The sequence below is a fragment of the Peromyscus leucopus genome, chromosome 15, assembly GCF_004664715.2.
Source record: "Peromyscus leucopus breed LL Stock chromosome 15, UCI_PerLeu_2.1, whole genome shotgun sequence".
Lineage (NCBI taxonomy): Eukaryota > Metazoa > Chordata > Mammalia > Rodentia > Cricetidae > Peromyscus > Peromyscus leucopus.
This window is the reverse complement of record NC_051076.1, coordinates 65,027,361-65,054,083: the sequence shown is the minus strand read 5'-3', so window position 1 is coordinate 65,054,083 and position 26,723 is coordinate 65,027,361. Positions and strand designations below refer to the sequence as shown.

The 26,723-nt window shown below is 38.5% G+C and overlaps 1 protein-coding gene across 3 annotated transcripts in view; it reads right to left on the bottom strand.

Moving 5' to 3' along the window:
• The window catches only part of Dpp10 (dipeptidyl peptidase like 10), a 1,509,398-nt gene that overhangs the window by 381,831 nt on the left and 1,100,844 nt on the right, over positions 1–26,723 (bottom strand). For all 3 annotated transcript variants that reach the window (XM_028883881.2, XM_028883880.2, XM_028883882.2), the window contains exon 4: positions 570–664. In XM_028883881.2, coding sequence (XP_028739714.1) covers positions 570–664 — 95 coding nt within the window. The remainder of the gene's footprint in view (positions 1–569; positions 665–26,723) is intronic.

Here is a 26,723-nt window from a genome sequence, read left to right as displayed (position 1 = left end):
AATCTACACAGTTGATGCAATCAGTACAGGAATTCCAATGAATTCTCCAAAAGACTAGAAGAAAAAGCAAACCTAATATTCTTATAAACACAAAGATCAGCAATAGCATGGCAATATTAAACAGCAACAAAGATGCTAGACGTATTGTGGTACCTGTTCTCAAATTATCGTATAGTACTGTAACCAAACCAGCATGGTTATTATTAAAAAAAAAAAAAAAAAAAAAAAAAAACAATCACACAGACCAATGAAAGAGGCCCCAGTAATAAACCCCAGAGCCACTGTCAGCTATCCCTGACTACAGTATAAAAAACAAACATTTGACAAGAAAAGACACCTCTACAACAAATGTGCCGGCATTACCATAGAAAACACTGAAACCACCTGTTAGAGGAGAAGATGGAACAGATGGGAAAAGCATTTTATCCATATCTTATGATATCCCAGTCCCAACTCCCTACCTGAGATGCTCTACAGGTACTAGAGTTGGGTTACAGATACTTAAGTACTAATAGAGAGGTTGTTGATGAGCACTGAAATGCATCACCAATTAATTATTCATTACTTACAAAAGTGGAGTTTTCCAATAACAATGTGGTATCGTTTGTTTCTGTGTTCAATTTAATGACGTGTCCACTGTCAGTTTTATATACCACATCTGTATCTGCAACAACAAAGACATTCATAATTGGCAAATGCATCAAGATAATGAAATATCTGTAAGGGAGAAAATGTGTATAATAAACACACATTAGAACCACCATTGTCAGCCTTCAATAACCCCAGCAGATTTCTGCACTTGGCTCACATTAATCCCATGGAAGTATCAGGAAACCTGCCTAACACATGCTTCATTGTGCAATGAACATAGGGTTAGTGAGAAGGCTACTCCTTTTCATAGCATAACAAATGGAAATTAATTAAAATATAGGCAATCTGCCACCCATTTTGAAAGGAAGGAGGCAGAATCAACACCCTCCAGCTTCCAAAGGAAGCCATCCTTCTTTATCTACAATGGAGTGTTTAGATTACAAGAGCTGCTTATTTACCATCACTTCACAGTGCTAAGTCAATCCACACAGAACTACCCTTCTGCAGACTCAGGCCTCTTTCCAGTCCTCTGTCTCCATATGATTCCCACTCAACTGCATCCGCTTGGGTCAGAGAATCCTTTCTCTGGTATTTTACTAGTTTTGTATGAGCACAGATCAAAACCACTGAGGCTATTATCATACCATCCAATCCATTTGGAGAACTTTAGAAGATGGTTTTTATTTGAAATAATTATTTTGCTTTTAGATGGCTATTTTTGTACATATTTGTTGGTTAATTTTTGTCAACTTGACACATAACTATGTGTAGCTAGGAAGAGGTGATTTCTATTGTGGAATTGCCTCTCTCAGATTTGCCAGTGAACAATCCCTATAGTGGCACCACCTACAGTAGACTAGGTCTTCCCCCTCCTACATCAACCACCAATCAAAAAAAAAAAAAAAATACCCCACAGGCCTCCTTCATTTCTGCAATCAACTGCCAATAAACTGCTTCTTGATAGTATTAACTTTGATTATAAACATTGTATCCATGCAGAGCAAATGACATATTCACTTTAAGATGAAGCATTCATGGTGTATTTTCTATTCTTTTCGTCTCTTCCATTCCTTCCTCCCCCAAACTGTAAAAGCAAGACAGGCTATGTGTGTTCCTTGTTTGGTCTTATTTACTGATTCAATCTCCTGTTTTCCTGTGCTCAGTGACTGTGGATTTGATTAAATAACTTTACTCCCCTCGCACTCAGTATTCTTCCCCTTGATAGACCTACTCCAGACTCCTTTATTTTCATGAGCAAATCACCATAGACTGGTAAGAAGAACTAAATAGCATGCCCTCAACAAACATGTCTCCATAGACTTTTACTGCACTGTTAGCCAATTCTATACCCTTGCACACATTCCTTTTGTATCATAGACATAAATATAGCCCCCAAATCCTCAAAGTAGTTCCCTCTCAGAAAGCATACACAAAGTAGAATCTTTTTTTCTTTATTTTTTCTTCTTTTTTAAAATTTCACATAAATTAAATACTTTAATGAGGCAAAATGATAGAGACAGAAATCAGAAAAGTGACCAATTCCCAGAGACGAGGAGGAGAAAACAACATATAGTTGATATTCAATAGGCACACAGTTACAGTATGTGATGGTGACAGCTCTGGATGTGAATGATGGTTGTAGCAGAGACAAGTAAATGTGAGTGTACTTAATGCCAGTGAGAATCTTAAACATGGCTGATGTCTGAGGTCCTATAGATAAAGCGAATCTGAGAGTGTGCTTTTATTATGAACAGTCCTAGGCCAATAGAAGAGAGAAAATAATCCATACTATGTGGTCTCTCACAGAGACAACCCTAAGTAAGATATGAGATTTTTTTTTATTAAGGATACAGGTGGGAATATTAATCATTATTTCTCTTAGAACCAAAGTAGAAGGAAATGAAGCTTGAACAGATAAGGACTACACTTAACATTGATTACTTTAAAGTCAATTTTGTTGGATAATTGGATTTGAGACTTGTGAATACTGTTCCATGCTGTGCCCACAAATTTTTACTCCTGGTCTTTACATTTCGTTAGAGGAAAAACTTGCCATTTTTAATCCTTGTGTACTTCTTTAGCTCAATATAGAACAAAGATCTCATGAAAAAATACAAAACCATTTGATATCTGTCTGTATTCATTGGCTTTCGAGCCATTCTTTCTGAACTAGTTTTCTGAATCTTACGTTCTTCCACACTTACTGCTTGACTTATAACCACCAGAGAATCTGCCTGGGGCTTTCAGAGCTTCTCTTGCTGGATTAATAAGCAACACTGTAGCAAAGGCATCTCTAAACTGCCTTTTACCTTGTTTGATATTAGGCAATGAAATATGAGTGACTCATCAATGAGTGAAGTACCTTAACATGGGAAGATTACTCTAGGTATGCTTCAAGCATCCTTAAAACACAGCTTTACACATGCCTCTACAGTACCTTGATTAAATAATCTTTCCTTCTTTTCAGCTCACTGAATTCTAAGCACCAATTATCCTAAACACATATTCAACTCAATCAGCTCCTGAAAAGGAAAATATTTGACAGGATAGCTTTGCTGTCTTGCTCCCCAATCCAAATGCTTGCATTTGCAGTCTCTAACACTCATAAACAAACATGGCTGCCATATCGGCCCAATCCCTTTTCTCCCTATAATTTGAATAACAAAAAGAAATACATAGCAGGAGTTGGAGAGATGGCAGTTAAAAGTTCTTGATTCTTTTTCAGAGTGCCCTGATCAATTCCCACCATCACATGGCACTCACAAATGCAACTCCAGTTAACGAAGGATCTATCTGGGTTCTATGACCACTGCACATGTATAGAGCACAGCCATATACTGAAGTAAAACACCCATAGACAGAAAAATAAAATATTTTTAAAAAAGCAGTCCATACCAGTATATCCTTGTTTAAGATTTTTCAGATAAAAAGCCTGTAATTTGTACCTCTTCTACCCAAAGCCAAGAGCAAACATTTCACTTAACTTGGCTCTCAATGTGGTAGAAGCATTATAGTCCCAGCAGGGGGACCTAGGAGATGACTCAGTTGTAAAGCTTCATGAAATGTGTCTCAAACAACCAGATTTTCACATTGAAACAACTGCTCTGGCTATTTAAACTCTATCCCCTGTGATGGTTGATAATGTTTGACAAGTTGACAGGATCTAGAAATGCCTTCGAGGTAAAAGTCTGCAAGGGATCGTCCAGGTTAGGTCAACTGAAGTTGTGAGGACTCACCACTCTAGGGGTTTAGAATTACATCAAAAGTAAAAAGCTAGCTGAGCATTGGAATTCATATCTCCTTGTGACCCGTCCAGCAGGCCAGGTTATTCGAGGGTCTCGAGGAGGGACCACCTGAGAATCAATGGGGGTGAGAGGGAAAGGAGACCAAGCGCGTGAAGAAAGACAGAGTCAGTCTGAGTTGCGTCAAGGTCTCGTTTATTGGCTGGGGCTTGAGGCTTAAAAGCAGGACTTCAGGCAGGGAGGGGGAGCAGGGGCTTCAGGCAGGGAGAGGGAGCAGGGGAAGAGAGGGGAGGAGAATGGAAAATTCTTGAGGTCGCTTTGGTCCTCGGCCTTGCAGGTGGCCGATAAGCACCCGTCCAGGAAGTTTATCTAAAAGCACATCTCATGGTTTTGGCTAGAGCATCTTGTCTTTTTCAAGGCCTGCTGGAGCAAGAGAAAACTTATACAAAGTTCAAGGCACAGTTTGCCCAGTTGCCCAAGGTTGGTCTCCAACATCCTTGCTCTCTTGACCAGGTGTCAGGAAGAGCTTCAGCTCCCACAACAACATCTTCTCATCATGATGTGGACTATATCCCCTGAAATACAGGTTGAAATAAACTCTTCATCCTGGAGACTGCTCTTTTCAGGCATTCTCGTGCAGCAATGAGGAAAATAACTAATATAGAAACCTGACCTAAGAAGTGGGACTAGGTCTGTGATAAACGATGATGTCATTTGCAGGCCTTTGAAGCGGGATTGCAGGAGGAAGGTGTAAGAGATGTGGACTTTAAACTAGAAAAGCCCTAGACTGTTTCAAGCAGATCCTAACAGGACATCCTAGTAGGACTATGGAAGACCGGACTGCAAGAGCAATGTGGATAGTAGAGGCTTGGCTTGTGAGTGTTTGAAGGGGAAGAAGGACTCTCTGGGTAACTAGGCTAAGATCCATTTTTGCACATATGGGTAGAGGATCTGGTTAAGTTCTGGCTATGCCCTAAGAACTTGTGTGAGGCTGAATTTCTAATAAGTGAACTAATTGTTCGGCAGAGGAAATAGTAAGACAACATCACATTGTGGTGGTATGGTATTCCTCAAAATATTATGCACCCTAATAAACTTATCTGGGGTCAGAGAACAGAACAGACACTAGATACAGAGGCCAAAAAATGGTGGCACTCATGCCTTTAATCCTAGCACTCCAGAGGCAGAAATCCCTCTGGATATCTGTGAGTTCAAGGCCACATTGGAAACAGTCAGGCATGGTGACATATGCCTTTAATGCCAGAAAGTGAGCCTTTAATCCCAGGAAATGAGGGCAGAAAGCAAAAAGGTATATAAAGCATGAAAACCAGGAACTAGAGCTGGTTAAGCATTCAGGCTTTCAAGAAGTAGTTCAGCTGAGATCTATTTGGATGAGGACACAGAAGTTTCCAGTCTGAGGAAACAGCATCAGCTGAGGTACTAGCAAGGTGAGGAAGCTGTGGTTTGTTCTGCTTCTCTGATCTCCCAGCATTCACCCCAATACCTGGCACCGGGTTTGATTTTATTAATAAGAACTTTTAAGATTTGTGCTACATCACATTCAGGCTATGGCATGGCTACTGACTGCTATTTTTATTCATATCTATAGCGGGATAGAACAAAGAGAAATGAAAAATGTATGTTTTGCTTCTAGGAAAGATGTCTGAGAAAATTCAAAATCATAGACAATAGGAATGGTATCCTAAGAGTCAGAGTGCACCAGTTAAAAATTCTAACTTAGAAGAAAACAAATCCATTTGAAAGGAGAGTTTCTGAACTGAGATGTTACCTGCTCCATAATAGCTACCAAGGCAGAGAGAAGCAACTTTGGTCCATTGGGGCCCAGGCTACATGTCAACCTGGCAAAGGAAATGGTATTACTGTCAATGGACTTGTGGGATGATAGATAGGAAAAGATGGAAGAATGAAGGGATCATGGAGGCAAACACACAAAGCTTCCGAAAGGCTGCTGAGAGCATTTATATATTAAATTATAGGTTCAGATTCTCTGAAAAGATGCACTGTGGGTGGAGAACACATTGCATGAAGCTAGGAAGACAAAGCCTATGTTAAAATATAGACACTAGGATGTCAGCAATACCACAGTCATGGGAAGTCCACCAAGGAAAGCTGCAGGCATGGAAGGAAGCTGGAAGCTGGACCAAGAGAGATGCTATGTGTGGTGGAGAAAACACGGCCAGATTGGAGAGGTTACCTGCTCTTTGGAGCACAGACAATGCCCTCATGCATCTGAAAGATTTGAAGATTTCTCTGTTAAGTTTGGTTCTTGCTTTTGTCTGATCTTTCTTTGCTTTTTCTCTGTTCTGCCCTTTTGGAGTGGGAATATTCATCCTACACTGCTGCATACGGAAAACATATAACTTATTCTTGATTTTATAGCCCAGACTTAAGAGATTGTCTTACATCTTAGAAGAGACTTCTACTTTAAATGTTTATACAGTGTTGGACTACTAAAATCAATGATGATTTTCAATGCACTTTGTATTATGGAATATACTGGCTTAAAAGTGGTATGTTTGAATGTCAAATAGACAAGAATAGAATTGTCATGGCTTGTACCAATCATAAACCTGAACAGAGCTAGAATCACCTTGAAGACAAATTTCTGACTATATCTATGAGGGCCATTCTAGATTAGGTTAACTGAGAAGATACATCTTTAATGTTGGTAGCACCACCCCATGGGCTGGACCAAATAAAGAAGGAGAAACTATTTAACGTAAACATTCATTTCCCTCTGCTTCCTAACTGCGGATGCAATATGACCAGCTGCCTAACGCTCCTAACATTATGTTTACCTTAGCATGGAGGAATATACCCTTCAGCTGTGAATCGAACCAAACACTTTCTCCCTTAAGTTGCTTTGTTACAGATATATTTTGTCACAGCGATGTGGAAAATAACTAATACAGAATACAAATCTCCTCCTTCCAGATGCCTTGAATTTTTAAGATGTTCTTACAGACAGTATCAGGTAGCAAATCCAATCCATTTACATGTTATCCTGGTGGTTTAATGAGAAGCTGACAGTTGAAAAAAAACAGGCTCTGTGTATTAGCATTATTACCTCATTACTTAAGGCTATTTTATTACTTACTGAAAATGCAAGTATGCTTTAGTTTTGGCAAGATAATTTGCTTGTTTAATATTGAAGAATATTATTAAATCTATCTATAAACAATTCTTAAAAAACTTGAAAGAAATTAAGAGAGTAAAATAAAAGTGCAAGGTTTTCTGAAGCATTTGAATCCAACATGATCTTAACTTAAAATTATATGTACACACACACACACACACACACACACACACACACACACGATAAGCTTTCTGTATTATTCTATATTATTAAAGAAAACATATAAGTAATATACTGGGAAATCAAAGCTAAGAATTATAGAATGAGAAAATGCCCTGTTTTCACAGATAAAGTCAAACTATTTCACAAGTGATTTATTAAATATTGAGTTAAGATTTCATTCCCTAATTAAGCATCTCAAGGATCAATCAAGAATCCAGAGCCATTCATGATTGAAACACAGCAGGATGTTCATCCAACTAGTGGAAAACACTCCTGGCAGCAGAGCTACAGCTCCTCACCATTTCAGGATGCCCCCACCACAAGAAATAGCTTCATCTTTTTAATCTACCTCAAAATTTTGTTAAATCTACTTCCTTCTTCCCAAACCCCAAACTTTTGGAAAGAGGAAATATTTAATGTTTGTTTATTTTTTAAAAGAAGCCTGTTTTCTCCAGATAAATCAATTCACTCTAGGTTCTAAAGTGTCTTTGATTTCTGCTGCTTGTAACCAATCACTCATACTTTTCATAGTGAATATACTTCTCTACATTGGAAATTTTCATAAGCCTGTTCATCTTGGTCTTATCTATACCCATTTTCCCACTTGTTTAAGAAATCTACACAAACTTCATCATGTAAAAATTTCTATGTCACTTTGTCCATTACCCATGCTAGTCTCCCTACCTCCTGCAGTATAGGTAGGTCCTTTGCTCCTGAAACTGGAAACCGCCAATATCACTGTGGGCTTGAAATTATCAATTCGAACCTGTGTTTCTCCCACATTCAATTACCCCTAACTCAACTTCACTGAGTGACACAGAGATTAGCCAAAGGATCTATGGTCCTTGTTTCTTGCCTTTGAACCTCTGCCTTGTTCGGGTATTCTTCCTTCAAATATCTCTTCAGGTCCCATCCTCCCAGAAGACAACTTCAAAGTTCAGCTCTGGGTTTTCATTTTTCCCTATCAGCTTTTCTCTGAGTTTCTATTTTACTGACATCTTGGTATATTGATTCTTGAGTCAATTTTTAAAAAAATTGTACACCGAACTCAGTAATTGAAAGTGAATGCTTTGTAACTTTAGCTGCACCCAGTCTCCAAATTTCACGTGCATCGGTTTTGGTCTGAGTGTGAAATTTCCTGTCCAAACTCCCATGTTCAAGCAGCCAGTGGTGCTGTTTGAGAATGTTGAGGGATCTTTAGGATGTGAGTCCTTGCTAGAGGAAGTAGATCATTGGAGATGGTCCTTAGGGTTTTAGAGCACAGCCCCTCTTCCTTTACTGCTTCCTGACTGTGGATTCATTCGATCAGGAAGCTTCCTGCTTCTTTTGGCTCGCTTCCCTTTCAGATGAACTCTGTCCTCCAGGAACTGTAAGCCAGAATAAACCTTCCCTCCTTAAACTGCTTTGTCAGGTAATTTTCATATATAGCAGCAATAAAGGTTGGTAATGTAGCAGATGCTCATTCCTGCTACTCTGCTTCTTTGGCTCCTATACTAATAGTGTTCTTTATAATGTTACACCTGGATGGTTGTTAGCAACACAGCAACTTCTTAGCCTCCAATTATTCTCATTACATATGCCATCCCATTCTACATAACTATTTTTCTTGTTTGTCATGGACCAAAGTCTTATGGTGCCTAAAACTAGAGTGTAACATTCAAAACACATTCCTGTGTTTACATTGAACCAATAACAGACAAGTTGATCTGCATCATCTGTTTTTTGTTTTTGTTTTTAGCAGTTCTCTACATCATATATTGCCTTTCCATTCTGATATACTTACCATGTCCACTCACACATGCCCCAGGTCCTCCTTGGATTTTTCCTGTTTCGAATCATCCTTATGTTCCAGCTCTTTGGAAGTCCCCTCATCCTCATTTAGTAACTTCATCATCTAACCTCTCATACTGGTCATTTAAGCCCTTTCAATATTTTTACTATTTTACTTAGATAGCTGCCTTTATTTTGAATTTTCAACAACTTCATTCCTTTAAGAAGAAGATGCTTTAAGATTATTTCGAACAAACACAGTTTACTTTTAAGAGGCCCATGTAATCTCAGAAGGAGGGAAGGTATGGCTAGGTCTACTCCAAGGATGGAAATGACCTCAGGCAAAGGTGACTCTCTTCCACTGAGACACAGGTCTCCACCTTAGGCCTGGGCTAGTCTGGAGACTCTGGAATCTCTGGAGTATGTGTGATGTCTTTAGCTGCTGCTGGGTGGTAGCTCTTGTTGAGGATGCACTTGGCAATGAGGTAACAATGGAAGCCTCATGCTTGCTTTCATGGCCTGTTGTCCAGGCAGTGGAGACTGCCCTCACTAAGCCCATGAGGCTGGAGAAGGGGTAGAAGCTGAAGTCAGATGTCTTGCCTGCAACAGTTCTCAGAGTTCAACCTGTATAGGTTGGCCTACTTACTGGTAGAGGTCATAAGGCTTTGATCAGTACTGGGTTACAAGTAAAAAGATGTGGACTTAATTATTTTTCCTCCTCAAAGCAAGAGACATCTCTCTCCAAGCTCAACTGCTTGGCGTTGGGAAATAGGTGAGGTAGAAAACTCTTTCTGTCTTTTTTCCTTCAATATCTTGTTTCTTTATGTTACATCAAGAATGAGTGTTATGGTCTCATGTTAATTTTTTGTCACCTTTGATGGTACTTTAAACTGTTTAATTTAGTATTTCTGTGGGGAAACAATTAACAGATAAATTCATCAACCATCTTACTCCTTCTCTCTGAGAACTATTTATTTTTCCATAGAAGTTCCCAAGGTAGAAAAAAATTAAAACTCTGATTAGAACTTTGAGATTATTCAGATCTTGGGTCACTCTGTCTTGTACTATCTTTGGTCCCCTTAATATCCTTTCATTGTTCATCTCTATGTCTGACCTAATAGTTTTCCAATATCAGGGAATAAATCTAAAACAACACACAAAAAAACCCAAACCCACAACAATAACATAGCAGCTTTGAATTTATAGACTTAGTAGACTACTTACATGAATTAAGAATGACATTTATAACATCTGATACCTGTAGCAAAGAGTTTCCTATTTTGCTGTAACCCACTTTCCTAGTTAGCTTGAACTGTCAAGTTAACAAAGCTTAGAGACACCTGGGAAGGGATCATCTTACTTGATGTGTTGTCTAGATCAGATTGACTTGGAAGAATGTCTGGAGGCACTGTCTTGATTCTTAACTGAGGTAGGATAGCTCATCCTACTATGGGTAGAACTATCAATTTTCACTATATCCCTCATAGACATGCCCATAGACCAAACTTCAATTCCTAAATTGAAGCTTCTCCTCTCAGATGACCTGAGGCTGATCAGGACGGCATCAAGTGCCACCAAGAGGCAGTTGATTTGTGCTTGAAAAATATCTATGTACTCTGAAAGTATTTTGGTGGTGGTGGTGGTGGTGGTGGTGGTGTGTGTGTGTGTGTGTGTGTGTGTGTGTGTGTTGGGAGGGGTGGAATTAGACATATATTTATATTCATGATTCAAATCCCTATAAAAGAAAAAGTCAAGAACACAAATATATTTTACCAAAAAGTTATCACAAGAAATGTCATCTTCATTGTAAAGTCTTAACTGTAAGCAATTAATACTAATTCACACAAAAGCGTCAACCTTATGAATGTCCCTTCCTGTGATAAAGAACTCCTCCAGGGTACAGAACTGATGATATCTTCCGATTTTGAACTAAAATGTGAATAGCAGCAATTTTCACATGATCATTTTATTCTTCTGATTATTTGCAAAATTTGCAAAAAAAAAAAAAAAAACAGAAGAAGAAAATTAACTCGCTGGAATCTTGAACATCTTTTTCTTACCCCAGAAGATCTGTTTAAACAACAGCAGCTTAAACACAGCTTTAACGGTTCTTACCTTTGTTTTTAGGCAACACCTGTGCCAAACGTTTTCTTAATTTCAAACCCAGAGACTAAAAGTCCTCTGCCTAAGGACACAATCTGATTAGCATGAAAAAGGACAACTTATGCAGAGTCTTGCCTTCTCTTGGTTAAACACCTCATATCAGGTGAATATATTGTAAGAAATAAAAATCTGATGTCTCGTTTTCAAAATAAAATTATCTTGAGTCAGTGTATATCTAATTCCTGATGAACCCCTACTGGTAGTGTAACTACCCACCACCACCACTTAGCTTCTCCTGCCACCCGAACTTGACATCAAGAGCAAGCTTGCCTAGTGACCTATAGACCAGACAGGGTCGTGCATCTGGCAAGTTATAAAATAAGCTATAAGAAGAAACAAACCCACGTGTGGTGTTGAGAAAACAGACAAAGGAGCAAGAGAGGGAGAGGTAGTGCTTAGCTAATGTGGAAAACTGCTCCCCACTGATTACTCAGCCAAGGGAAAAGGGAGAGGGTGACTTGCTTGCTGTAGAGTTCACACACATTTTATCCTCTGCCTCAATCAATATCCTACCCTGGCTTGGCTTTGCCTGGTTGTAAAATCAACTGTCTCACTTTGCTTACTCTTAGTTTCCAGTGCTATTATTATAAAGTGGGTCCACATTTCTCACAACAAAACAGTTGCTTCTTGGGCTGAGGAGAAAATTCTTGGCAAAGGGCTTCAAGCATAAGCATGAAGACACAAAGGTGGACCTCCATAGTCTATGTGAAAACGTGGGTGGTATTGAGCATGCCTGTAATCTCTACTCTGGAGAGGTGTAAGAAGGCTGCTCTGTGGCAGGTGCTGGCTGACAGCCTAACAGACCAATGTGCTCCAGGTTCTGTGAGAAACCCTGTCTGGAAAAGTTATAGGAAGAGTGACTATTGAAGATATCTGGCATTGACTTTGGCTTCCATACACAAAAGCAAAGGCACCCACAAACATACATGCATGCTTGCACATGTGCACACACACACATACATATTCAAATTTGACATTTTTTTAGATTCCTAAAGACCTGGAAATCAGCACTATCAAGATTTATAGAGGATAGTTACTTTAAATTCACCTCCAAACTAAAAATTAGAGAATAAATGAAACTGTAAGAAAACCTAGGTAAATGTACAAATCACCTCTTTTTCTCTTCTGCTGTGTGTGTGTGTGTGTGTGTGTGTGTGTGTGTGTGTGTGTGTGTGTGTCTGGCACTCTTTGCTTTGCTTTTTCTCATCTGAAAAGAGTAAATGGAGTGGTGGAGTGGATCCCATTTTCCAATTGCACAGGAGAATAGGCAGGTAACCATAAACACTATATACTATACAATGTGAGACCTTTTTGGGCACAGGGGATGACTCAATGTGTAAAGATGCTTGCAGCCAAGCCTACTCAGCTGAATTTGATCTCTGGGATCCAGAGGGTAGAAGGAGAGAATCAACTCCCATGTGTTCAATAACCTCTACAGGTATACTGTAAATATACATGTACACATACTTAAAAAACAAACAAAATAATATTTTTAAAAGCTGGATTTTCAAATTTGGTAACTCCTATAGAGGTAACTCTAGTATTGCATCCCGCTGTGTGTGCTGGTTCTATGTGGCACTCACAACACCTGGTGACTTGGAGGCAAGAGGGAAACACATGGTAAATTAAGGGGAAATGGGGAGAACCAGAACTCCTCAATGTGTCAGGTTGTTATTAAAGAGAACTGAACATACGCAAGATGACCAACAACATTTACAGTCAAAACCTATGCTTTGGCTTCCTTATGACCTACATATAGTAATTATCCCATTGACATTTCTAACCTTTGCCTTAATTTCTTGGGTCTGTAATGTACAGTACACCTCATATGTCATGATGTGGTCTCACTCCCCCCCCCAAAAAAAGAAGAAGCTTCTTAGATAAGAATAACTATAAAGTATTCCACTTAATTTTTTAAATTTTTTTATTTACATTGAAAAATATAACTTCAAAAAACATTGAAATAACTTATATACCTGCTGTTAAGATACTTGAGCACAAAGCTCTCTTTTGAGAAGTCCACGCCTACATTTTATGGCTGGTACTACTGTTGTTCTCACTAAATAACTGACTGACTGAGAGACGGTGTCCTGTATCCCAGGATGACCTCCTAGTCACTATGTAGCTGAGGATGACCTTGACCATCTGATTGCCTGGCCTCTAAATCCAAATCCTGGATGCTGGGATTACAGTGGTGCACCACTATGTCCATTCTATGTGGCTCTGGACAATGAGCTCAGGCTTCATGCACACTGGAGTTCTTTATCAAATGATTTATGCCCCCAACAACACAGATGAGTCCTGGGTTTGATGGAAAGACTCTGCCTCAAAGATAGTGTGGAGGCATGATTAAAGAGGATTCCTGGCATCAACCTTGGTCACACATACTTACACACACACACACACTTACACACACACACACACTCACACACACACACACACACACACACACACACACACACACACTTACATACACACAAATAAAACTAAAATAAAAAATAAAAACAACCTTACTCCTCCATTTCACCTGAGTAGAAGCCTCAGGAAATAATTCTTTTGAAAAATAACTTGAGATTTATTTTATTTTATGAACATTTTGCCTGCATGTATGTGTGTACTCCACGTACATAACATGTGTTTGTGGAGTTTACAAGAGATCCCCTGGAGCTGGGCTTATGGATTGTTGAGAGTCACCATATGGCTGCTAGGAACCAAAGCCAAGGCCTCTGAGAGAGTACTGAGTATTACCAACCAGTAAGCTGCATCTGTAGCCCTGAGAAGAATTCCTTAGGCTGCTAATGGTCACAGGTTAGGACAGTGGTACCCACTGCTGCTGAAATGCTCTTTAAAAGTCTAATAAATGCTCTTCCCTACAAAATCCTCATTCCTACACACACAAATTTTGTCAGGGTCATGTGTTCCTTTGTAAATGGGAGGAAACTTCAAATCCATGTGTTCTAATTGCTCACTTAAAAAGTATCAACCTTAGTCTTAACCGTCCTTTTTCTCTCAAAGCTTTTAATTTCAACAACACTAATTAAATGACCTCAAATTTCACAGTGATATTTCCTTAATCATAAATTAGATAATGCCTTGTTGAACCTGGAAATTAGAGACATAATGAATTCTACATATTTAATCATGATCTGAGTCTCGTTTTCCTTAAAAATTCTGTGCTCTATTTTTGAAATGCCTATTGGTAGAGTTGGAACTACCCCTAACTTAGCTGTTTTGATATAAGTGATGAATCCTTCATGGATAATCTGTGAAGTTTAGTCACTGTAACAGTGACTTGATACTGTCCCAATAACAACTATGTTTGTTGTTCAAAATCAGCAGCCTTCCACCATGATGCAGTGTAATCAACCAGTCTATCAAATGAACAGAAAAAAGGAATGCTGTAACTGCCTATCCATTGGCAGAATGGTGGGTGTGTGTGTGTAGAATTGTGTATACACATATGCATGTGAACGATAGATGCCTTGCTCTATCACTTTTCATCGTGTTCTTTTGAGACAAATTCCCTCACTGAAACCATAATGCTGGTGGCCAGCAAGCCCTAGTGATATTCCTGACTTCATTCCTCACCACAGCTCTGGGATAACAAGCACATGCAGCCATGCTCAGCATCTTATGTGTTAGGGATTCAAATTCAGACCTTCATGCATGAACGTCGTGTGCTCTTGCCTACTACTCTACCTCTTTAGCTCCTTCGGCCTATTTTCTTGCCTTCTAGATATTTATAATATCAGCACACTCAAGATGACAAACAAAGGAGAGATATGGGATCAAAGACAGTATTTTCAGTATTGTAGTTTGACTTCAAAGAAATATATAATCACTACAGAGAAAACTGCAGAAAGCAAATGCATCAAGGCAAAATAAATGAAAATTTTAATGTGTTTCCTTTTAAAAACACACATGTCTAGTCACAAGAGATATCAATATATTACAAATAATTTATTCCCTTGAAATTATGCATTTGGGGTTTGGGGAGTAGCTCAGTGGTAAAGCATAATTTTAGCATGTGAAATTCCCTGTTTGATTCCTGCAATGACAAAATGAAAGATTAAACTACAATTTAGGAATCTGACTATGTCCTTACAATTCTCCACTGTCTATTTTGAAAGCCTAACACTATGTACCCACGTGGACCCAGTTTAAAGAAGAATATACAGAAATATTGATCCAGAAAAATGGCTTAATCAGTAAACTTCTTGTCCCACAGCATGAAGACATGAGTTTGATTCTCAGAACCTGCATTCTTAGCTGGGCCTTGTGTCTGTAGCCCCAGTACTGTTGAGACTCAGACAAGATTGTCCCTAGAGCTTAGCACAATCAGAGAGCTCTAGGTTCAGTGAGAGTCTCTAAAACATATTGAGGAAGACACCTGCTATCAAACTGTGGTCTCCACAGCATGTGCCCATATGCTCGTAGACATGAACAGTTTGCTCACACAATTTCCCATTGCCTATTCCTCACTCTTGACACGACCAACCTACATGGGCCACTGACATTACTTAAAGAAAAATATATTGAAACATATCATTGAATATAGAAGAGAAAAAAGTAGTGATACAAAAAAGACAAAAAAGAAAATACTGATACTATAGTTGTGAACATAAGTATATAAAGTAGCTGAGAAGGTTTTGTTGTCTGACAAATTAATTCATGCTTTTAAACAACAGATGCTGTGACTCTTCAAATGCATAATGGCATACGTTTGTCAATTTATGCATATTTCAATTAAATCTCTAAAGAGCAGAATTGATCACTGCACTCCAATAAGTATGTAATTAAATCATAAGGTAAGGCGTAATTGAACAGAAAATTGATTTAGCTGAATAAATTGGAGGAAATGCTGCATTGATTAAAAAAAAACATTGAAAGTAGTGACAACAAGAATGATTGAAATTTGAATTCTCAAAGATAATTGGACCATGAGATGAAGAGCAGAAATACTTTTTGGAACGGTTATAGGATAGTTAACCAATATCAGAAAACTATAAATAGGGACTGGAGTGGTATCTAGATCAATGATTAGGAGCACTTGTTTCACCATATGAAGAAAGGAGTTTGGATCCCATGCCCATGCATACCTTTAACCCTGGAACACAGGGAGGCAGACACAGGAGGATTGCCTAGTATTGCTGGCTACACAAGGGTAGCTAGAGAATACTAGCTCTAGTTTCCTTGAGAGACCCTGCTTCAAAGGAACAAAGTCAAGAATGACAGAGTGGGACAAATGATGTTCTCCTCTGGCTTCCTCATGTGCACCTGCACGCATGGGTACTCTTACACACAAACATGGATATATATCATATATATATATATCACAAAATAATAATAATAATAAATAAGTAAAGTATAGCTACATTTATGGCTAAGTTCAGAGAAAATTTGAGAGCGTAATTTTAGACAGTAATTCTTTTTTTCTTTTTGGGGAGGGTGAATTATCTCTTAAGCATTCTTTTACTTCTTAAATTTTGAATCTTATCAAAGTTCATGAGGAAAACTCTATTGATTAAAAAAAGAGTTGATGATTCCACAGTCGCATCGTAGTTAAGTTGGGCTCTGGGTTCTGGCTGGGATGTGATGTAAGTAACTACAAGCAGTCATGAGGAAAGGTTCTGCTTTTAGAAGGAAGTTGGTCAGATAGAAAGCATGGCTAAGTCACTAACGCCGTGTTCTCTTTCTGGGTAGGAAGTAAGGGAAAAACAGATGAGTGTTTTGTAAGTATCAACTGCTGCAAGACAGAAAGACAACCCCACCCCAATGAATGTTCTATATATCAGTAAAATGTAGGCATGTATGACTTGAGGCTGGTGCTGAAATAAGACTATGGTACAGTCTTACTGAAATCTTTTTGTAAGTACTCAGTCTCTCACTGGAAGCAAGCATGCCCCTAGAATGTGGAGACATTGTAGCCTTTTTATTTATTTTTCACTTTTAAACCGTCTGTTTTGTGCAGGGGGCATATATGCATGTGTGGCATGCATGTACATTTGTGAGTGTATGTACTCTCCTGGACATGTGTGTGGAAACTTCAGTTGACCAATGTTGGATGTCTTCGTTAACTGCTGTGTTCTAGTTTCATTTCTGTTATTGTGATCAAACATTCTGCCACAAAATTGCAGATGGAATAAAAGGGTTTATTTGGCTCACAATTCCAAAGGTGACAGTCCATTATTTCATGGATAACAGGGTAGACAATCCAGAAACAGTCATACCACACATCTGTTCTGGCTAAGAGCTGAATATGTGATCAGTATGTTCCAGGTCCTGATTCACAGAAAAACTATTTTCTGGATGCCAAAAAAACCCCATGAATTTTGGGTAGGGGACATAGACAATCAATCTACAGTATGTGTGCTGCCAGTGATTATTTTTCCTTAAGAAGGGTATTGTTTGTAACCAAAACAGTTCCTCTGCTCCTCTACATGCCTGTCATAAATTGTTATTCTCTCATATGAGAAACTTTGTCACAACTGATTATAAGTTTGCTAGTGTCTAGGTCAGGGTCCTTGATGAAAAACATGACAACAGAAAACTGTAACAACTTAGAAAATGTTATCTTCTAAGCAGGTTGCAGTGCATCTGGGTCCTCCCAACTGCCATCTACTCAAGTTACGTTCCCTTGGAGAAGTGGATTTTGCATGGAACTTTAGGACTTAGGGTGCAGACAGGAGATGCATGCCAGGAAAAATACATATGTACTTTTGCCAGGATGTATGATAGAAACTCTTTCTACTAAAGGGGAGAGATGTACAGTGGGCAAGAGATGTGAGTTGACAGCAAAGCAGTCTAAGATGACAGAGAAGAATAATTTGTAAGCATGAGAAGAACAATGGATCTCCAGTGGATCCTCAAGTCCTACAGTGGGGTACACGTATCAGACTTGACATGGACCAACTCATGTTATGAGAGAGTCCTTTCAACATGAACAGGCTTTGACTCTTCTCTTTCCAATCCATCACTCCATGTGAGAATTCAAATGTGTTAAGTATAATTTTTTTAAAGTACTAGGAAACACATTTATTATTTAGGAGCACATGGTACAGTGGTACAGTCCATGCAGAAGAAAGAGGCCAACTTGAGTATTGAAAACTGTGCTGAGAACTGAGTCCTCTCCTTGTACACAGTAGGTCCCCAGGCCGTAACTTGGGTCATCAGGCTTGGCAGCAAATATCTTTACTCACTAAGCCCTTTGACTAGCCTGAAAGTACAGGTTAAAGAAGCCATGATTGTTTTCCTTAAACTGCTGGCATCAGCCCACATTTGATCATGGTTAACTGAATCTTTCTTGCCAAATGTTTGGGCTACTTACATCAGCTGTTTGGAATTTTCAGTTTTCATTTGAAACCTGAAAAAAAGTGCAAACTCCAAATATGTAAAGGATCAAATGCTACAATGCACATTGTACCTACAGAATCTTGCTTTGAATAACCACCCAGTATGTGATCCTGGAGATAAGAAAATTGGACTCTTAGGATTTACCTAAGACAAAATATATATATATATATATAATATATATATAGATATAGATATAGATATAGATAGATAGATATAGATAGATATAGATATAGATAATATATATATATATATATATATATATATATATATATATATACATATATATATTCAAGCTGATCAAAGCAGCAGACTTTCAGAACTATTAGTCCTTTTAGGTTCCATTACAGGAACAGTAGTTAATACCCTTGGGTTAGAATAACAAGTCATCAGTCTCTGCAATACTGATAACTGCATGATGCTAACATTATTTCTTTCTACTCATGCACCAGTGGCCTTTCTACAGAACTTCAAGTGTGAGTGTGTGTGTGAGTATGTGTGTGTGTGTGTGTGTGTGTGTGTGTGTGTGTGTGTGTGTACACTGGCCAGGTGCATACACACACAACACATATATGTGCATTGTGGATAGCAGGTATCATTCCTTTTACTGGCCACCATTTTTTTGAGAGTCTCTCTTTCACCTGGGACTCACCAGCAAGGCCCAGTGTCCACTTGTCTCAACCTCCCCAGTTCTAAAGTAGAAGGTATACATCACCACATCCAGCTTTTTGTATATGGGTTCTGCATATCTGAAAGATCCTCATCCATACAAAGTAGACACAGACAAATGATCTGTCTCCCAGCCTAGCTTCTAGTGTTTACATATTTCTTATATCTTTCCTTTCTCCACCCACTGACCTCATGTATCTGTATGTTTGTGTATAACTGGACAGGTCAGTGCATTCATGTGATTTAGAGAAGACAACTTTTAGGACATGGTTCCCTCCTTCCATAATGTTGGACCCAGAAATATAATTCAATTAATCAGGCTTAATATAAACTCCTTTACTCACTGACTTGTTTTTAGCTTTTTTTTATTGAAAATCATTTATGAAGCTAGAGTCACTGCTAAATCACAAGACCTAACAGGGTGAGTAAATGATTGTGTTACGATACAATGGATCAGAGTGACCTGGCTGACCTTCAGTAATCCATCATGGGGGCACAAGAGAAACAGTGCTCTCTGTCACTAGGTTTGAACATGCTGCTGACAGTTATCAGTCATGTGTGAAGCATGGAGATGATTAGAATTGTTGAAACACACATTTCTGTCTTCACCTCAGATTGCATCTTTCCTTTTGCTAAATGCTTGCTGACTTTTCCCATTTTTGCATTCTGTTTACTTATTCTTCTGCATCCCACTTAATTCTAGCCACCTGTCTGCACAGACGGTGGCTTGCTCACTTCTATGTGAGAGTCACAGACCCAGACCTGACAGATCATCCCAGTTAAACTGGTGCTGCATTTTTTACTTCTCTGGGTTGAAAGCAGGTCAAAGAAATCGAGAGAACAGATGTTACTCTTTAAGCATTTTATTTCTGTTTCTTTCCTCTCATCATTTCTTAGAAAACACGATATGACTCACGTTCTCCTGAACATTATGTTTTTGCCTCAGAAAGACAAGCCCCTGTTTCAGGAAATCTGGAATTTGCTATCCAAATCATCAGGTAGAGAAGAGGTTCAAGCCTTGTGCCCTGTCTTGCTTCTCCTGTGTGCTAACTTCCTGGTTTCCCCCCTGGGACACAGCTGGAAGCCGTGATAAAATAGGAGGTTAAATGCCTATGCAGACACAGAATGATGGCAACACGATTCACAGGGGCTTTGTTCTAATCCACCTGTTCCAATAAAACAAAGAAGTAGCAAGCTAATGCACTGGATGAGCCTCAATGTTAATCAACTAACTACTGAATGATTTCCGTGGGTCAAGGAAATACAGGAAGAATGAGTCATGTGAGAATCTAATCTGGAAGAAAATAATAATGGGGCACATTTGTGTGAGAGTGAGTGGCATTCCCACAGGAAAAACATCCACCTAATCATTTGTGTTTATTTTGTTTTATTTGCACAATACTGACTGTTATTAGCTAGTCAGAGAACCCTGGGGAACATCCTGCCTCTACCTTCCAAAACTGGGATTGCAAATGTGTTTCTTTTGCCTGGCTTTTTGTTTGTGTGTTGGGGATCTGAACTTGAAACCTCATGCTTGCACACCAAATTCTTATTGACTTAATTATCCTTTACCTATTGAAAAAAAAAATCCTATATAATTTAACCTTTCTGGTATCATATGGTGACGAGAAAGGTAGAGACATTATTCTTATGGGAGAAAGGCATTCAGTAGAAGTCAGCAATGAGATAGACTCTAAGAGACTCCCTGTACCCTTCTAACATGCATCCCACCTAGCCTTGATTGGCAACACACAGAAGTAGCAGTAGAGGGGCAGCTCCTGCCCATTCTTAAAGTCCTCACATTTGCTGCATTGTAGAAAACAGCTAAGGCCTGAACACGGCAAGCTGAAGAGCATCCAGTTCTTTCTGTCTTGTCAAGCTCAGCTCTGGGGTTCTCAGTATCTCTGGAGGCTGGAGGGGGACACAGCTGGGTGAGATCCATGTCTGTCCCTGCTAGGCTGGAACAGACACCTCTGAAACTCAATGAAAATAGGTTGAGACCGTTCATGGGGCTAAATAAGATCAGGAGATTGGAGACATTCAACCAAGGTCCTTTGGTTTTATATTTGATCAACGATTACTTATGTGTTCATTTTAAGGAATCATGTATATTTCAGGCCATATTATGCTTTGATATTTTCATGAATATATAGCATGAATTTTGGTAACCTACACCCCATTTCTCTCTCTCTCTCTCTCTCTCTCTCTCTCTCTCTCTCTCTCTCTCTCTCTCTCTCTCTCCTCTCATTCTCCCTCCCTCTCCCATTAACCCCCCTCTTCTCAATCTGTCCCACTTTTTATGGTAAAAGATAAATGTAAAAACTTTTTAAAAATCCATGATAATAAGTAGATTTACACTGCTTAATAAATATCACGATCCACCTGCAAAACTATTTTCATTTTGAGAACTTGAGTCTATCAGGCAAGTTCAACATTTTGATTGTGAGCTGCCATATGGGTACTGGGAATTGAACCTGGGTCCTCTGGAAGAGCCACCAGTGTTCTTTAGTGATGAACCATCTCTCCAGCTCCCTGAATAATATTTGTATATTAACAGATTAAATCTCTTAATACACAAAATGTTTTCTGTGGTTTATCTTACTATTCTGTTAGTGTGCTTTTTTAAAAAAATAATATTAGTTTTATTTATGTCTCTGTGGGTATGATATGCACACATTAGAAGGCAAAGTACCTTCAGAGGCCAAAAGACTGAGTCAGATGCCCTGGAACTGTAGCTATAGGCAGCTCTAGCCTATAGACAGCTATAGGCTGTCTAACATAATGAGGAACTGAACTCTAGTATTCTATAAGACTCTTAATTGCTAAGCCATCTCTTCAGCACCAGCTAGTTATGCTTTATCACATATTTGAAATTGTTTTCATAAGTCAATATGTCCATTTTTTTCTGATGACTTTGTCACTATACCTAATTAATAAAATTGCCAGTTCCATAACTTAAAAGGGCTTTGCTTTTGTGTTTTCTTCTAGGAATCTGACAGGCATTAGCCTTACATTCAGGTCAGAGACTTCTTCTTTTTAGCTTTTAATACAGGGTGTTAGATGAGGATTCATCTTAGTTCATGCAAATCATCACTTTTCGTAGTATGGTTTGCTGGGAAGACTTCCCTGTTCTGTGGAGATCTTTAGTACCTTTGGGAGTCTCCAACCTATACCACTGGTTTCTGTATCTCAGCATCTCACTGTCTCAATTACTCAAGCTTTATAACTAGATTTTTATGTATTTTTAGATTCATTCTTAGAAAATTTCATAGCTGTATACAATGTATCTCAATCATTTTCATCCATCACTCTCTCCCTCCAACTCTTGGCCTTCTCCCAATATATCTTCCTCTCAGATTTATGACTTCTGTTTTCTTTCTTCCTTTTTTTTCTTAAATAATCCACTGAGTCCAATTAGTGCTACCCATATGCACATGGGTGTGGGGTTATCCACTGGATCCTGGGCAGCCTGCCAGTGGCCACATCCTAAAGAAAACTCTCTCCCCAGAAGCCTTCAGCTGTCAATGGATCTTCAGCCAGGATTAGGACTTTGGGAACCTCTCCCAGGTCCATGTTGGAATTTTCATAAACTTTATTTCCTACAGATTTGTTTTATTTTGTTTTGTTTTTGTTTTTTTCCGAGACAGGGTTTCTCCGCCTGGCTCGGCCTCCCGAGTGCTGAGATTAAAGGTATGTGCCACCCACGACACCTGGCTCCTCCAGATCTTATATAGGAAATCTCTACTGTCCTGATATCATGTGTGCCACAGCCATGTCATGTTCAAAGGACAGCACTTTACATTTTTTCTGTGCTTTAGAATATGTAAGGAGGAGTCCTCTCATCTTGTTCCCATTTTCAGCATTATTTTTACTCTTTGGGTTTTTGAAAGTCCATATATATTTTTAGGGCAAGTATGCTTATTAAAAAAGAAAAAAAAACATTATTTATATTTGATAGATTGTACTAATGTATGCATTACTTTGGAAATAATTTATATTTAAAGCATTGTCTTCTGATACATTAAATGACATGTTTGTCCTTACTTACATTGTTCTTGGTTTCTCTCAGAAAAGTTTTGTACCTTTCAAGCCACAAGATTTTTGTTTTTCTTGATTAAGTATTTGAATCTTTTGGTGGGCTGGAGAAGTGTATCTATGAAAAGCTGAATTCAAATGCCTAGCACCCATGTAAAAAGAGATACAGGGCTGCACATATCTGCAAGCTTAGCATTGTGGACAAAGAAACAGGTGCATCCTGGGAACTCCCTGACTGCTAGTTTGGTTGAAATGGCAAGCTTCAACTTCAATTCGAGACCCTGTCTCAAAGAAATGTGGTGGAAAACATCCTCCTCTGGCACCAGTGTGCATGTACCCACACTTATTGCATACATACTGCACACTCCTCTGGCCTCAGCATGCATGCACTCAGAGGCATATTTCCATACTCATGTGCATGTACTGGACACACACCATGCACATGTAAAAAAATGTATTCCACATACACAAAGAAATGTGTTTTCACCTTTTGATTCTATTATTAGCTGAATTGTTGTCTTGTTTTCATTTTACACTTGTTCATTGATGATTAGAAATGTTTCCTCCAACTTTACTCATTTTTTAAAATTAGTTCCAACAAAATTCTGTCCTATTTCCAGGGTTTTAAATATATAAGTCCCCATCATTTGTGAACATGGGTAATTTTTGTAGACTCTGATTGAATAGCTTTAATTTATTTGCCAGGCCTGCTCTCCTTGGTTGGAAACTCACAAAGCCATGGTGAACAGAAGTAGCAAAAGTGAGCATTCCTGCCTCACTCTCATACAAGCAGAGAAGCCTTCAGTCTTTTACTAGAGGGTCTATTTTCCATGGATTTTCATGGTTGACATTGTTGTCAGTGCTGGGAATGGAATCCAAAGTTTCATACATGCTTTGAAAATGTTCTCTCACTAGGCCAGTTTTTACATTTTAAGACAGTATCTTACTAAGTTGCCCAGGCTGACCCTTTACACAGAAGCCTCCTGAGAAACTGGAATTACAGGCCTGGGCCCCCCAGGTGTATGTGTGCCTGTATGTGTGCCCTAAATTATGTTAAGGTAGTGTGGTTGTTACTCTTCACTCTCAATTTGATGGAATTGAATGACCAGAAGGCAATCAAAGCTCACCTCTGGGATTGAAAGTTTGCAGAGGAACTTCCAAAAACAGATCACGTCGACTCTGATGTGGCCAGTGCATTTACAGATTGGCATTATCATGGCACTTCTAGGAAGCAGGAAAAGACAGGATATGGAGACCAGCTTGTGGAAAGATATCCTTTTGGGTGTGTCCTTAGAGGAATTATCTTGATGTGCCTTCTTCCTATGTTCCACTTCTGTCTACTCCCTGGCCAGGTTTCACAAACTTCTCTGCTCCTGTGTGGCCTCCTCCTTAGGAGGGACTAACATCTCTGTAGCCATGAGTCAAAGCAAAGATCCCTTCCTTTGCTACTCTTGTTAGTGGAGTTCTAGAGTAACAGCCAAGCCCAGCAGCTCTAAAAAGAGAGGTTCAACTAGTCTCTTAATACCAGTGAAGGAGACAGGGAGTGGTGGGAAGCAAAGATGTCAGTCTATGTTCTACCCCATCACACAAACAACAGCAATGTTAGTGACTTGGAAGAATTATTGGAGGGAGTTCCAATAATATCTGGAGGAATACCACAATCATCAGTTTAGTTTTCACCAGCAATGATCCGAGTACCCAAACCTGGAATTTGAAATGAATATATGTATTCAAGTATATAAGTATATACACTTGTCCACCATGAGCAGGCAGTCTTCTTAGGCTGGCTAGAGGGTGAGAAGAATAAGCTGCTGCTTTGTTGGAGCTTCATTCCACTGATATAACCACGATTCTCCTTTTACATCATCTTTCTGAAATAGTAAGCTTCCCATAGCTTCCAGAATTCCAAAATGGTTTCCCAGACACATTGTAACTGCAATATTTGTCTGAGTAGAGAGGCATTCCTGGTAGTTCCTGCTCTGCTATCTCCTTAAAATACTTTCTCTGGCTGTAAATACTTAAACGATATCACCACTCATTTTTACAAACTACAGATAGTTTTTCATTTAAAAAATGAATTAGGATGGTATCTGCTTTTATACAAAGATACTGTCATTAATGATTTTATATTATTAGGCCCCAAGTTTACACCATACTTGTGGGCTTTGTTATATTTAAATCCCATAAAATAATAAACATCATGCAGATTGTTAAACATTCATTTATGTTTTTCTTACTGGCTGAGCATACTCTAGTATGCAACATGCACAGGTATAATTCAGCATTTCTTAACTTATTAATTGATGACTGGTCTCTGCAAGAGTAGGATATGACAGATCTGTAAATACTTCTATAATTAATGAATATTTTATAGTTATTGAATATAACCAAAAAATTACAAGTAGAATTCTATGAGACTTATAATTCCTTTGAAGCATGTTTTTAAGTTGAAAGTGTGATTGGTGACTAGGCAGGCCAACATTTTCTAAAAGAGGCAAGGCTCTTTTTAGTGCAGTTGGGGTTATTAGTGAAGGTAGAAGGTGGGTCTGCTATATCAGCAAGTGCTCAGAACCGTTAAATGAAACACCTCTCCAGACCCTTGTCTGTTTTACCAGTGACAAATTATTTTAGAAATTATAGTTATAATTATTGGACATCTTTCCAGTATAACTTTTATTCAAGGAGTTAGCTTTTTGGAAGACAATCCATATTTATTGACTAATTTTAAAACAAATCAATTTCAAAAGTGAAGGATCACTGTGCTGTGGTTAGACCATGACTATTTCTGGTTCTCTGGCTTAGGCTTGCTCTACAAACAATGCCTTTTAGAATGTGTCTAGGAACTTTGATTCAGTCAGTGTTGAATCAACTCAATGCTGCTAAAAGAACGTGTATCCATAAACTATTTGCTCTGAAGGGATGGCAACTTTCCAGCAGTACACTTCACCAAACTCTTAATGTTAATTCTTGTATGTCAGTCATTAGTCTATGTGCTATGGATAGAGGCATGATTTAACAAACTCTCGGCAAAATAAACAAGTCCACCTTTTAATATGAGAGGTAAACAAGTAAAAATCATTTTTGTTCATAGGTGAATGCTGTGATTAAGAGTGAAAGCCGACTTTATAAGTTCTATATGCTAATCCTAATTGAGATCTATTCTCTGAAAAATGCCTTTGTTTTGGGGCTTGGGAATGCAGCTCAGTAGTAAAATGTTTGCCTAAAATGCACGAGACAATAGGTTTTAACTCCCAGTACCCTATCTTAAAACACATTTGATATTTTTGACATACCCATGTTAACAAATCATTATTCTACATTTTTATATTGGTTATGTTTTTCAATATGCAAAATTTTCTTAAAATATATCAACACCACGTATTTAACCTAATTCATTTTGGTGAAGCATGTATTTGAAAAGTTGATTTGAATTTTTAGTTCAACAATTTTAGTTGGAAAGCGTTAGAGATTCTGATGTTACTCTTTCAGTCTATAAAATTCTTTTCATCATTTAACAATTTTGACACTTTAGTCAAGTTATATTTCATGACCTCAGTTTCCACATATATAAAGTTTTTGACAAA